This window comes from Chenopodium quinoa, unplaced genomic scaffold (assembly GCF_001683475.1).
Source record: "Chenopodium quinoa cultivar QQ74 unplaced genomic scaffold, ASM168347v1, whole genome shotgun sequence".
Lineage (NCBI taxonomy): Eukaryota > Viridiplantae > Streptophyta > Magnoliopsida > Caryophyllales > Amaranthaceae > Chenopodium > Chenopodium quinoa.
The window spans coordinates 372,378-385,792 of NW_018745410.1; the positions used below are offsets into that span (position 1 = coordinate 372,378).

Consider the following 13,415-nt stretch of genomic DNA (forward strand, 5'->3'; position numbering starts at 1 on the left):
TATACAGTTTTACTATTTTGAAAAGGGTAATCTGTTGGAAGGAATTGGCGATGGCAATCAAACCAAGAAACTTTGCCACCGTGTTCAAGCCAAAATGCTTTGCTTTTATCCATACAATAAGGACAAGCCTTCTTACCCTCTGTGGTCCAACCAGACAACATACCGTAAGCTTGGAAGTCACTAACGGTCCAAAGGATGGCTGCTCGAAGATTGAAATTTTGTTTCCTCGAAATGTCATAAGTATTTGCGCCTACTTCCCATAATTGTTTCAAATCTTGTACCAACGATTGCATATACACATCCAAATTGCCCTTAGAGTTCTTAGGACCAGGAACGAGTAACGAAAGGAACATGAATTGTCTTTTCATACACATTGAGGAAGGCAAGTTATAAGGGGTCAAAATGACAGGCCAACAGGAATATTATCCCCCAAACTTACCATGAGGAGCAAAACCATCTGTACACAAGCCAAGTCGAACATTACGAGGCTCATTGGAAAATTCTGGAAAGCATCTATCGAGGTGTTTCTAAGCTTCACTATCACTAGGGTGCGCCATTGTGCCTTGAACTCGAGGATTTTTCGAATGCCATGTCATTTCCTCCGATATGTTCTTGGTTGCATAGAGCCTTTGCAATCTCGGTGTGATCGGAAAATAAATTAAAACATTCAAAGGCACTAAGCTACCTTTAGAAGTCTTTTTGTATCGATCGCTACCACACACCCTACATGTAGATAGTTGAACATCATCCTTCCAAAACAGCATATATCCTTTCAGGCATGCATGAATCTTTTCATGAGGCAACTCCAACCCCTTCACAATCTTCTTCACCTCAAAGAATTTGTCGGCCATTTGGTTGTTGTTAGGAATCGCCTCATTGACCAAAGAAGCAAACCTATCAACATATCTATGGGGCAAATTATACTCACACTTAAGACTAGTAATTTGGGCAGCCATCTCTAACACATACAATGAACTTCCTTCGTATAATGGTTGTTCGGAAGCCTTTAACAAATCTAGGAAATGCTTAGCTTGTGCATTAGGCTCCTCCTCTGCCTCTTCTGAATGTCCTTGATCTTCATTATGACCAAAAGCATCGAAAATCATTTCACGATATTCATTTGACGGTCCTTCAGGAGCTCTCGGAAATCCTTCCCCATGACACATCCACTCTTAGTTATTAGGTATGAAACCCTTGCGGTACAAATGAATTTTAACCGTTTCCGCATCCCAAAGCCGTTTGTTCTTACATTTAAAACATGAAAACCTAACTTCATTCGGGTTGCTACTCTCGGGATGATCTTCCACGTATTTAAGGAATTCATCTACCCTTTTCACAAATTCTGGATTAATAGAATGCCCAACCTTCCTTTCATACATTCAGCTACGTTCTGTTCGTTTCATGATTACAAGTTCTACACAAACTCACGAATATGTATAATCACATTAGTCATAATGCGTATTGAATATACATTATCCATCAAAATGTTACGAAAATGCTAATAAGATTGTACATGATGCCCAAAGGTCCTTATCACTCCAACCTAACCCATCCTTGGACATTTAATCTCACTAGCGAATGTATGCCAGGTTATCAATTCTATGGAAAATCCGGCAGCATTTCCCTTATATTCTCCAAGTACACGATGTAGGCTATTAGACAACCCGTCATATGTACCTAGAGAACATTGTAGAGAAATGATAAGTCAGGATATTTCCTAGTTACAATAACAAGGCATACATTCACCACCTAAGTGAGAATAAACGTCCAAGGACAGTCCCAACCGAGGACTATCCAAGACATACTCCTAATGAGTGAGTATTCCTTGAACAGGTATCTAGGCAAATGATTATGCAAATGATTCATTCAAAAATATATCAAGTAATTATAACACGCTCATTTAAAAATATGCCAAGCAAATTACATAACACAACCATTATAAAGTAAAGAACACTCATAATTAAATTATAATAATCATTATAAGTAAACCAAATATATCATAATCATAATTAAATTGATATAAACAATCATATATAAACAACTAGTATTCATAATTAAATTGATATAAACAATTATATATTAATCATTACATTTAACATTATATAAAACAAATATTTTTTACTAAATTAACTAACATACATTATATTAAACTAAAGAAAACTAACATACATTATATTAAACTAAACAAAAGTAACATGCATTATTAAATTATAATAAATTAAACTAAACTAACATACATTATTATAATAAACTAAACCAATGTAAACTAACATATCATGTCGTACATCATTATAATAAAATATCAACCTAAACTAACATATCATGTGATACATTATTATAATAAACCAAACAAAATTAACATGTCATGTCTTACATTATTATAAAAAACCAAACCAAACTAACCTAACATATCAACCGTTATTATTTATTATAATAAAGTAAAGCAAACTAAACTAACATAACCAAAGCACTTGAATAAACTAACATATATCTAAGTCACTAACATGCCAAGTATAAACTAAACTAACAATTTTAGAAATTATAATTTCACTAACCTCTAGATCTGCACTTTTTGTTGAGATTCAAAGCAAGGAAAAGATACAAGTCCTACAAATAATAACAATTAAACCTTATTTAGGGTGTAAAATGTCAATTTTTATTTAAAAAAAAATTAAAAATAAAGGAAGACTTACCGACGGCAACATGGCTGGAGGAAGAAGGGGGTGGTGGTTCTGGTCAAAGCAAGGAAGGTGGAGGAACCTGAAGAAAAAAGGGGTGGTGGTGGTTAGGGTTTTTAAAAAATAAAAATCAAAACAGATTAGAAAAAAAAAACTTACTGGCGGCTGGCCGGGTTTTTGGAATGTCGGCGACGAGACCGACTGGTGACAGCCGCTGCTACACCAGTGACAGGTGGCTGTTCACACAGATGATGTTAGTGGTGGCGTTTTACATTTAAAATAAAAAAAAACAAAAACAAAACTTACCGGCCGCGGAGAACAACGGGAGGGCTGGCGACGGCGGATCCGGTGGCCTTTGGCGACGCGTAGCTCCGGTGTCGGCGCTTCTTTTCTCTCTTTATCCCTTTCTTCCTTTCTCTCTTTCTCCCTTTCTTTCTTTCTCTCTCTTCCCCCTTTTTTCCTGGTTGTGTCGTGAAAAGCAAGGGAGAAGGTTTTGATGTTTTAATTTTTGTGAGAGAATTTCCGTCGTAATTTAATATTTTCGACGGATTTTTACGATAAACTTAATTTCGTCGTGAAATTTAAAATTTGTGACGGAAAATATGGTCCGTCGTAATAATTCCGTCGGAAACATGCCTTTTTCTAGTAGTGTCTAACAAAGTGGAGAGTAAAAAAAAAAAAAGCAAGGAAAAAAAGACACATAAATTTTGGAATTATAAAATATGGTTGAATTTGAAATTCAAATTTTTAATTGTTAAAAATAAGATTTGAAATTTAAATGAAAAAAAAAAAAGATAACCCACTTTAAAATAAGATTCCCTTTCAATCAATAGGGATTTTGGTGTACAAGATTCTGTACACCAAGTGTACCCATAGTATCTTTCGAAGCGGGAATTATATTATGGGATGGAGGATTGGAGGGAGTAATTATTTTGAGACGAAGGGAGTATTCAGACTTCCTGACCTATATTCCCTGTTATGATTTGTGAGAGTTCTTCAAATTAATCTACTCTAGGTTGCATCTTCTACTCCTTGGAAATGATATAGATACGAAGTTCAGAGGAATTCATGGTTTCAACTAAGTTGAGTCCACTTTGGACTCAACTAAGTTTTTTTTTTTTTTTTTTTTTAAAAAAAAAAATGAAAAGGCTAAATAATAACAGAAAAGAGTAAAAGGGAGGGGGACCTAGTGTCAGTACTTTTGTACCTTACCTTCCCAAATTTCACTGGCAATGGTAGGGAAAAATTTCCCAAAATTCTCCTAATCAAATTTTCAACTAAAAATTTATGGAATTTTCACTCAAGGAAGGCATGAAATTAAAAATTGAAGCTGTCAAAGGTTATATTAACCATTTCTTTATTTTCCGATCGCCTATTATTATCGCTTATTGGATGAACTAGGCAAAAGAAACATCTTCTTGCAATAATTTAGTTTATTATGCAATCTTTTAATATATGGGCAGTAATTATAACTCAAACACCAATTACATCCTAGATGGTATCTAACTTGATGACTGAACATCAACTAAATACCAACGACGACCTGGATGGTACATAACTTAATATAGTGACTCATCTGAATACCACCAGCAACATTGATGGTATGATGGTAAGTCATGTTGGTATTTGTAAATGAATTGTAATCAAGGTGCTTGTAACTGAATGGTAGTTGAATTGTATCATACCAATACCAACAACTTCCCAAATCACATCACAAACTAGTTACCATACCAATGTAGACATACCCCATAAACTTCAAGTGGTATTCGCAAATGCTTTCTCTCTCCTCTCTCGCCTAGATCACTTACTTGCCTGCAAATGCACTTAGTTTATGCGATTTTGATGAAAAAAAGCTACTTATATCTGCCTTTGGTTTCTCTCTCCTTTCCTGAGTAGGAGCTAAAGAGGAATTCGCAAATGCTTTCTCTTTCTTGTCCAGCATGTTCCCCTTTAATATTTATCAAACCGCCTCATATTTCATTTTTAATTTTAAAACTGAAATAGGGAATTTGACAAACCAAGGCCCACACTTGTTCTCCTTTACAACTTTACTTGGTTTTTTTAATCTTCTTTTTAAACCAGGTTTTTCAAATGACTATTTTGCCCTTAGTTGAGTCATTGTGGATTCAACTTAGTTGATAACAAGAATTCCTCCAAAGTTTATCAAAATCTTTATTCAGTCAAATGTTAGCTTCAGATGTGCATTCAAAAGCAGAGCTACATGAATACATGTGCTCACATATATGTACACTGCAATGTCAATGATTTTTTTCTATATGTTCTTCTGATACATATACAGTACATTCCTTCTAATCTTCATAATTAGTGACCCAAAAAAGAGACTGCATAATCTCTATTTCAGCTATATACGCTACCAAGAATCCCATATGTTTTCATTATCAACCGACTAATTAATTAAAATACATCCTCGAAATAGAGCTATGTCTACTTTAACAACGGCAAAAGTTGAGGATTGATTAGTAGTAATTGGGAAGACATTCATGTCTCACCCATGGCACAAGGAATGCAAGGTGGGTCTTTTGACTGATCTTCTGGAGTAATAAGCTGCAGACAATGGTCATGAAAGGTGTGGCCGCAAGGTAGAGTAGCTACAGTTGGTGGAATAGGCGGTTGTGAAATAGGGCCTTCGGGTGCAAATGATAAGTCTCTCTTGCACAAAAGACACTTGAATCCAACTGTTGGAGGGAGAGCAAAACCTACAAGCAAAAACCGTTGTTAATAACTTCTTGTATTGGGTAGTATGCACACTGGAAGGTAACCAGCACAACAATATCTTGAAACCACAGAGCGCACAGCATGCATGACAGCTAAAAAATTTCACAGGAAAGGTTACAGCAAGTTTAAGTTAAAACTTTCAAGATAGCTAAGAGTATATGCATGAATCAACAGATTGAAGCTAATATGGGGACCAGGCCAGCAAGTGCCAATGCGCAGCTCTGTAGAGACTATCATCAACGGAAAACCTTGAATAGTTTTCATTAGCTGTATAAAGTAAATCAATAGATAAAAAAGAGATCAAAGAGCTTTTCGTACTGATTTAGTGGAGTAAATTTCAGTGGATAAGAAAAAGCAAGAGTGCATCAATTATGAAGGAAAACCTAGTCTGGGCAGCACCATTAACCAATTCCAACGCAAAATCTATATGTAAATCTCCGAGATACAAAAAAAAAAAAACCTCCATATTGACACATTGTTTCCGAATAATCAGCAAAACTAATCTTTTCTCTTGCTGGTTCCCACAGTAATTCGAAAATGGTAATGAAGGTCATGCAAGAAATGGGACAGTATTAAACAAAGAATACCCAAGGGTCTACACATATACACTTCAAAATAAAGATATCAAAAGCTCTGGATGGTAAAAAAAATTTCGAAATACTGTTTTGAATAGAAAAAAAAGTCTTCGTCAAAAGCTTTGAAACATGGGCAACAACATTCACACTTGCGGAAAATGTTACTATGTTCAGGATTGTTCACCTCACAATATATATGTGTTTAAACAAGCAACTTCAAAAGCAAAAACTTAATTTAAGCCAGATAAATATCTTAGTAAATGAAGGATGCAAGAGAAGACATACACATAAATACCTTGAAACTTTATATGAGGCATTGAACTAGTAACTTGTGATGCTCTCAAACCTGGATCTGCCTTTGCTAAAGCAGCCAAGGCAGGCAGAGATTTTTTCCAGTCACTCAGAGATTGGCGAGTCATATTTGAGTTAGTCTGGAGCATCTGAAGCTTCCGAAGAGCAGCCAAAGCAGCCGCGTTACGTCCAGAAGAAGATAAAGCTGCTGCTGCAACTCTCTGTGAATTAGTTGCTGGGATTGGAACTCTCGCTGAGCCAGAGCGGTTTGCTATTATCCTAGCTAAAGGGGTTGATGGTGCATCCATGGGTGGTGATGCAAAAGTAGGACTTTCAGCTGCAACCATTGCAGCAGTGGAAGTCTTTGAAGGAGCAGCTGCGGAGCTCGTCATTGAGCTGGGGATATCCAAAGACACCTCTGCAGAAGAACTATGAGTAGCTGCAGATATTGCAAAATTCTGTGTGACCCTCGCTGTATTAGAGGCTCCATCAGTCTTTGCTTCAGGAGAAATAGATGTAATATTTCTGGTACAATCACGAGCAGCAAAATCTCTCAGTACAGCACTAGGGATATCAGAGGAGTTCACAGCGGGAGTACAGGCTGGCATAGAATGGCCAGTAGTAGCAATTTGCCCCAGGGCATTCTGCAGTAGATCTGATGAAAATTGTTTCATTGATGTTTGAGGCATGATTTTCCTGCGCTGATCATGTATTGAAGCACGGGGAGGAAAATTTAAGTTTCGTTTGAGAGAATCTCTAGTGACAGCTGTAGAAGCCTGGGGATGTTCATTTTTCACTGTGAGATCAGCTGTTTGACCTAATAAATCAGAAATCACATACTTCAGACCAATGTAGATTCTTACACATAACATATATCAAAACCAAAATGAGGACATATAAACCTGTGGAATGCCGACCATGCCCAGTGTAAGGTGGATAACTTTTTCCTGTGATTAAAATTTAAGATAAATATATGACATATCATCATATCAGTGAGGTAATAACTCTTTGAAACATGGCATTTTGCAGTTCAGCTAATTTAACTTTTTGGAGCTCAAAGCCTCTACCCACAAAAGGTCTCATCAAAGCAGCGAACATAAAGCATACATAAAAAAAAATGCAGGTAAACTTGCATTATAGGTACGAGAAATAACATGTAACACTAGTAACTAAGATAATTAAACTACTTAAATGATAATGGTGGAGATATTTCTGCTGTAACAAAGGACACACAATCAGCTTGCAGACTGTAAGCCACCCAATTCAATGGCAGTCTTTCTTTATTCACACAATTAATGTAATAATGTTTTGGCATCATCGTTTCTGATGATAAAGTGATAAAGAGAATCAAACAAAAGAGCCTGACTATGTTTTCCTATTTTATAATAAACTTTCCTCTAGTCCGCAGTTGGCAAATGCTATAGCATGCTAGAATCACATAACTATTGTGGAATCAGCAGCAGCACAGTAGCTACCTCACTTTCAATTATTTGATATATCATCAAACCAGTTTGTACTGTGGGAAAATAACTGACTTAGTACCGTTTCATCTGAATGAAATCTACACTGTATAGAAATCATTTGGCAGCTCATTTAATGCAGTTAACATAGTGTAATGAAAAACTAAACACATGAAACTGAAATGGCAACACAAACCAGGTCAATGTTTTTACTGCAAATATACAAGGCTGTTAGCCTTTTAAGTAATATTCAGAAAAACACACTTTGAAATAAACACTTCAAAAGTACAATTTTGTATGAGTCAACAAGTATACGATACATTCTATAGGATGAACAAATTGTATACGATACAATTTTGTACAATTTTGTGTTTAGATTGTGCTTGAAAAGCATACAATAATTAAAAGCATTTAGTCTTTATTATTTCAACCTTTGCTTAAAATGTGTCGCCTACATTTTCGAATTTTTATTAAAAAAAATTAAATAGATTATTGAAATGAATATAGCTGCACAGTTTAGGATGAAAAAAATAAATCATTTCTTTTTTTTTTTGGAATAACTATGTTCAATGTAGCAGAGTAAATTCAAACCTCTCCATACAGTCTAAACACACAAAAAGCTAGAGCCATTATATCTTAGTCTCATCTATCAAATGAATTGGTTTTCCTAATTCAATGAATGAAAAATGATGCTACAACATTTCACATAGCTTTTTGTGCAAGATACCACTATTTATCAGTCAGCCATGAAAACGGCATGTCCAGCTTTCATAAATTTACAGTATCAAGCTTCAACTCAGAAAAGCCTGTTAACCACATATCCACAACAAACCTCACTCAGTTTAAACTTTAAAGGGATGTATAGCACCAAGTTACCAACATCTTTGTGATAGCAAACTACATCTTTCAGAATAATCGTTCACAATAAAGCAAAGAACGTAGCAAGCAAGTACTGAAAACAGACATACCTGCTGGAACAAAGCCACCGGAAAACTGACAGGCAGGCATACCAGCAGAAAGAAACCTACTATTCCGGGGGACAAGATCGTCTCCAATAGCCTGAACAGAAGAACTAGTTGCACAGGATCCAAGTGCAAGGCCTGCAAATTAAAGAGCTAGGGTTACATTCAGATAGGAACTGGCAAACCAACAGCAGGAGACAAAGAATGCCTGACATCTCAATTGAGGAATGACTGTGACATGTTAACAGCGAAAATTATTGATGTGGGGATTGTAGGACAAAAGAGGCGGCATATAATACATTCCATAAAGTAACAGTGACCGAGCTAACATTTTTCAAGCAACACTTAAAGCACAAGATTTAGCCATAAAAATTTATTGTTAAGTCAATGAACTGTGACCTTTAACAACAGAAGCAGTAAGTAACTGAACAGCTTGGCTTCGGATCAGGAACTAATATCCCAGACTCCCAGACAGCTTCAGTATTTTCAATCATTCAATGCAGGACTTTGAATCTCATAAGAGCAGGTTTAATTTCTTTTTCAGCTTCTGATCAATGTAGGCTCTTTATATCCAAGGACGCAACATTAAAGCTTCAACAAGTAATGGAATAGGTGACTTCTAGCAAGCTGATTTAAACATTTCATGACAGTGGGAAATTAAAGACACATATTTAACATCAATGACTAAAGATGCACAGATTGCTCACCTGACTTGTCATGGCTATCAGATTCTCCTATCCCGGAAGGAGGTGGCATGAGGTTGGTAGTTAGATATGAATTCTGTGGTGGATCAGCAGCAATTTGGTGATTACTTCTCAGAACAGTAGAGTTGAATGGGACTCCTTGCATCCTTCTTCTTACATTCTTGGCCAATCCTTGATTATGACTGGAGTTATTGGTAAGCACGCGTTGATCAGCTCTAGAGCAATCAGAAGGGTCACTTGAATACATACTTGAGCCACATTCATTTCCAGCTTCAGAGGTTCTGCCGCTTGGAGTGGGAATATAATGGTGCATGTTCACCGGCCCTCCATAGAGGTTGGAGGTTGGATTCATATCATGCCTAGAATTCATAAATTGCAAACTACCACCACCAGAAATGTTTTGATTGCCTGAAGAATCCCATGTCGTCACAAGACCATCTGCATTATTCTGAAACCCTGCCAAGCCCCGCACATTGTTAAAGGAATTATAAGGTGATTGACCTTGCGAAGAAAGGGGCGTCTCACTCAAATGAATGGCTCCCCCACCATAAGTGTTGGAGTTCACGTAAGATGCAACATTGCCAAGTGACAAAAATCTTCCATCAAGTCTGTCCAATCTGTTTGGATGAGACATATTAGCTCTAACTTGGTTATCATACACTCTTGGGACAGTAATTTGGTTGACCTGAGCTGCACTTTCACTGAAATTAGTAACATGTCTATAGTGCCCTGTTGGCTGTCTGATGCTGTTTTGTGTTTCTGCATCCAGGTGGAAGTTTCCAACCCCACGATTAACAGCATTAATGGAATTTCTGTCAATGATGCCAACATTCTCGAATTGAGGTACCCTACTCATGCCATGATAAGAGGTCATCACATTGTTAGGAATATGATATCCAGGACTCATCAAATCCATGCCTACACTAGGAAAACTGAAACCCTGATTGTCTAGAATGGAATTATCATCTATAACAATTACATTTTGGTCAATAGATATATTCATTGGATTTTCATCTACATTAGTACCTATATTCAAATCATTTACAGAGGCTCTGGGTAAATTTCCTTGGTATCCATAAAGATTCCTTGTAGACAAAGGAGAAGATTGGAGAGGCATAAAAGTGAAGGGATTAGGGCCACCAGTGCCACTATCATTAGCAGGCAAAGCTTCTTGAGAATTATCATTCTGCAACTGAGGTACACTAATAAAGCCCTCATAATCATCTTGCCTTTGATTCTGATCGCGATTTTTCATGCTTCTGAATGAAGAAATAAGATACTACTATCAGATTAAGAGCATAAATAAACAGTCAAAACATTGTAAACAATTAACTATCACATCAACTTAGATATACTTTTATCAATCAAGCATTTGTGCTTAGAGCATACCACATTTAGGCAACAAACTCGGCAAAATCAACATCCCAAAATTTTATGACTAATTGTGTCATCTACCGCTTTCCCTAAGGTAAGCTTGCACTGATCAAGTAATTACCCATATACAACGAAACCAAAACATCGAAATCCAGCTCTTCAACTCACTACACCTTTCAATGTGCTGAGAAAACTATATCAATCCATAAAACTCCTCAATTACTGCACTAAGCCAAAACCTCAAAGTTCAAAGATTTCACTAAATCAATCCAATTTCGAAGCAAAGTTAGCCACCCAGAATAAAGCAAGCACTATAAAACGCATTAAATCAGCTATCCACTTTTGAAATAATCAAAATCAAAAGGCCAAAATCTATACCTAAAACGGTAAAACCCCATAATTCAGATGCATAGGCACAATTCAAAATTCAAACCCATGACTTTCCACACTTTATAACAAAAATCTAACCTAATTCTAGTTCATTTCAGCCAATAAAAATCATCAAATAAATAATTTCACAACCCACAAACGCCACCTCAAAGAAAAAATCTGTTATAAAAAAACAAGAACACCCATCAAACAAAATTCACTCCAGAACACAAAATTCAATCATCGGAATACAAAAAATACACATAAAAATTCAAATTCAAATTACAATAAAAGACAAAACAAAAAATTAAAAAAAATGAAAAAGCAAAAGAAAAGGTAATTCAATTGTAGAATTGGGAAAGAAAGAATTACCAGAAAATCAAAGAAATCGGAAGAAATTGAAAGAGGAATAAGAAGAAAGAGGAGTGAGCATGAGTGTACGGAAGCCAAGGAGGAGGAGGAGAGAGAAAGAGAAGAAGGGGGGTTTGGTTTTTGGCGCTGAAGAAAGGCTGAAGCGTTTTAAAGGGTTCGGTGTGGGACCTAGTTACTACTACTAGTATACATACTTCTTCAAGGAGAGAGAGAGACGTAAGATGTAAGATTGTGTTCCTTTGAAGCATTCTGTCAAGTCTTATGTGATGTAATACAGATAGACCTGTGTATTGGGGCGGGAGGGTAGAGTAGTCCAGTCGAGTCGAGTCGAGTCGAGTCAGATGGGGTCTTGTTTTTTAGTTTAATTTCGGGTTTGTTACATAGGGAGTTAAATCTAATATCTAGACCTGTGTATTGGGGCGGGAGGGTAGATTTAACTCCCTCTGTAACAAACCCGAAATTAAACTAATATATAAAGCTAAATTTTTAGCCAGATCATGACGTTGCGACACTTGGCGTTCCAACTTTTCGTCAAGTGTCGCGCCACGTTGGAGCGATTTAAATAATCTTCATAAGATTAAAAAAATTATAGAATTTTAGGATAAAATTCAAATTTTAGAATTTTATTTTCGATAAAAGACCAATATTTCAGAGATACAAATTGAATTATAATTTTATTCAAAAAAATTATTAGATTATCATTCTTAAAAATTATCATATAAATTAAATTTTTTTATGACATAATATTTTTTTTGGAGCGAAGGAATTAGTTTAAAGTGTAAAACATCTATTTATAATATATACTAATCAGTTAAAATAATATATTTCACAACTAATAGAATTTTATTACTACATAAACCTGTCAATTAGGGTTGAGTGATCATGAGTCATCTCGGATTGGGTCACTTTAGGTTACGAGTCAAGAAATGTTCAACCCTTGCCCAAAGTTTTGGGTTCGGGTCAATCCAACGGGTTTTGAACATTTATCTTATTTAATTTACTATTTGTTTATTTTTGTAAAGTTTTAAATCGAACATTTCCACCAATATTAGTATTAGTCATTATATGCCTACTAAGCTAGATAGTAAATCGTTACAAAAGTACATCAATAAACTAATTTTGTATCAATTGTATATTTTATAATTTGACATATAGATTAAAAATTTTATCATTAAATTGAATAAACAACCCGGGCATCGCACGGCACAAAACTAGTATATATATATAAAGGGGAGTTTTTCCCCAAGTTTTTAGAGAGCCACGTAGGATTTAATTTTCTTAGCGCGCCATGTAGGATTATAAATTTAAGTGGTAGCCAATTAAATAAGAGATTATTAATTTCTTTTACAATTAAATAATTCAAATGCCACGTAAGCAAAATTGGCGAATGAGATTTTAAAGTTTAAATTAATTAAGTACAAAATATTATCTTTTGAGGTTAGGAATTTTATTTTTATTTTTTTTGAGGAAATTAGGAATTTTATCTAATATTTTAAAACTAATATAATAACAATTTTAATCACATATATATGATTTTTTTAAAAAAAAAATACTAACAAACCGTGCATCGCACGGGCTTCATAAGTATATATATAAAGGGGTTTTTTTCCCGAGTTTTTAGAGAGCCATATAGGATTTAAATTTTTTAGTGCGCCACGTAAGATAAACAATTTTAGTGGTAGCCAATTAAATACGAGATTATTAATTTCTTTTAGAATTAAATAATTTAAATGACACATAAGCAAAATTGGTGAATGAGTTTTCCAGTTTAAATTAATTAAATATAAAATATATTATCTTTGATATAAGGAATTTTATCTAAATATATAAGAAATTTTAGTACATAAATATATTTATAAATTTTTTGAAAATAAAATTTAAACAAACCGTGCAT

At 35.1% G+C, this 13,415-nt stretch overlaps 1 protein-coding gene across 1 annotated transcript; it reads right to left on the reverse strand.

The window, feature by feature from the left end:
- Positions 1-4,857: 4,857 nt before the first annotated feature.
- On the reverse strand, positions 4,858-11,831 carry LOC110713200. Its single transcript, XM_021891665.1, has 6 exons — positions 11,522-11,831; positions 9,410-10,665; positions 8,709-8,840; positions 7,183-7,227; positions 6,285-7,097; positions 4,858-5,395 (listed from the first exon to the last, which is right to left on the reverse strand). The coding sequence occupies exons 2-6, from the start codon at positions 10,659-10,661 to the stop codon at positions 5,178-5,180; spliced, it is 2,460 nt and encodes an 819-aa protein (XP_021747357.1). The 5' UTR covers positions 10,662-10,665; positions 11,522-11,831; the 3' UTR covers positions 4,858-5,177.
- Positions 11,832-13,415: the final 1,584 nt, after the last annotated feature.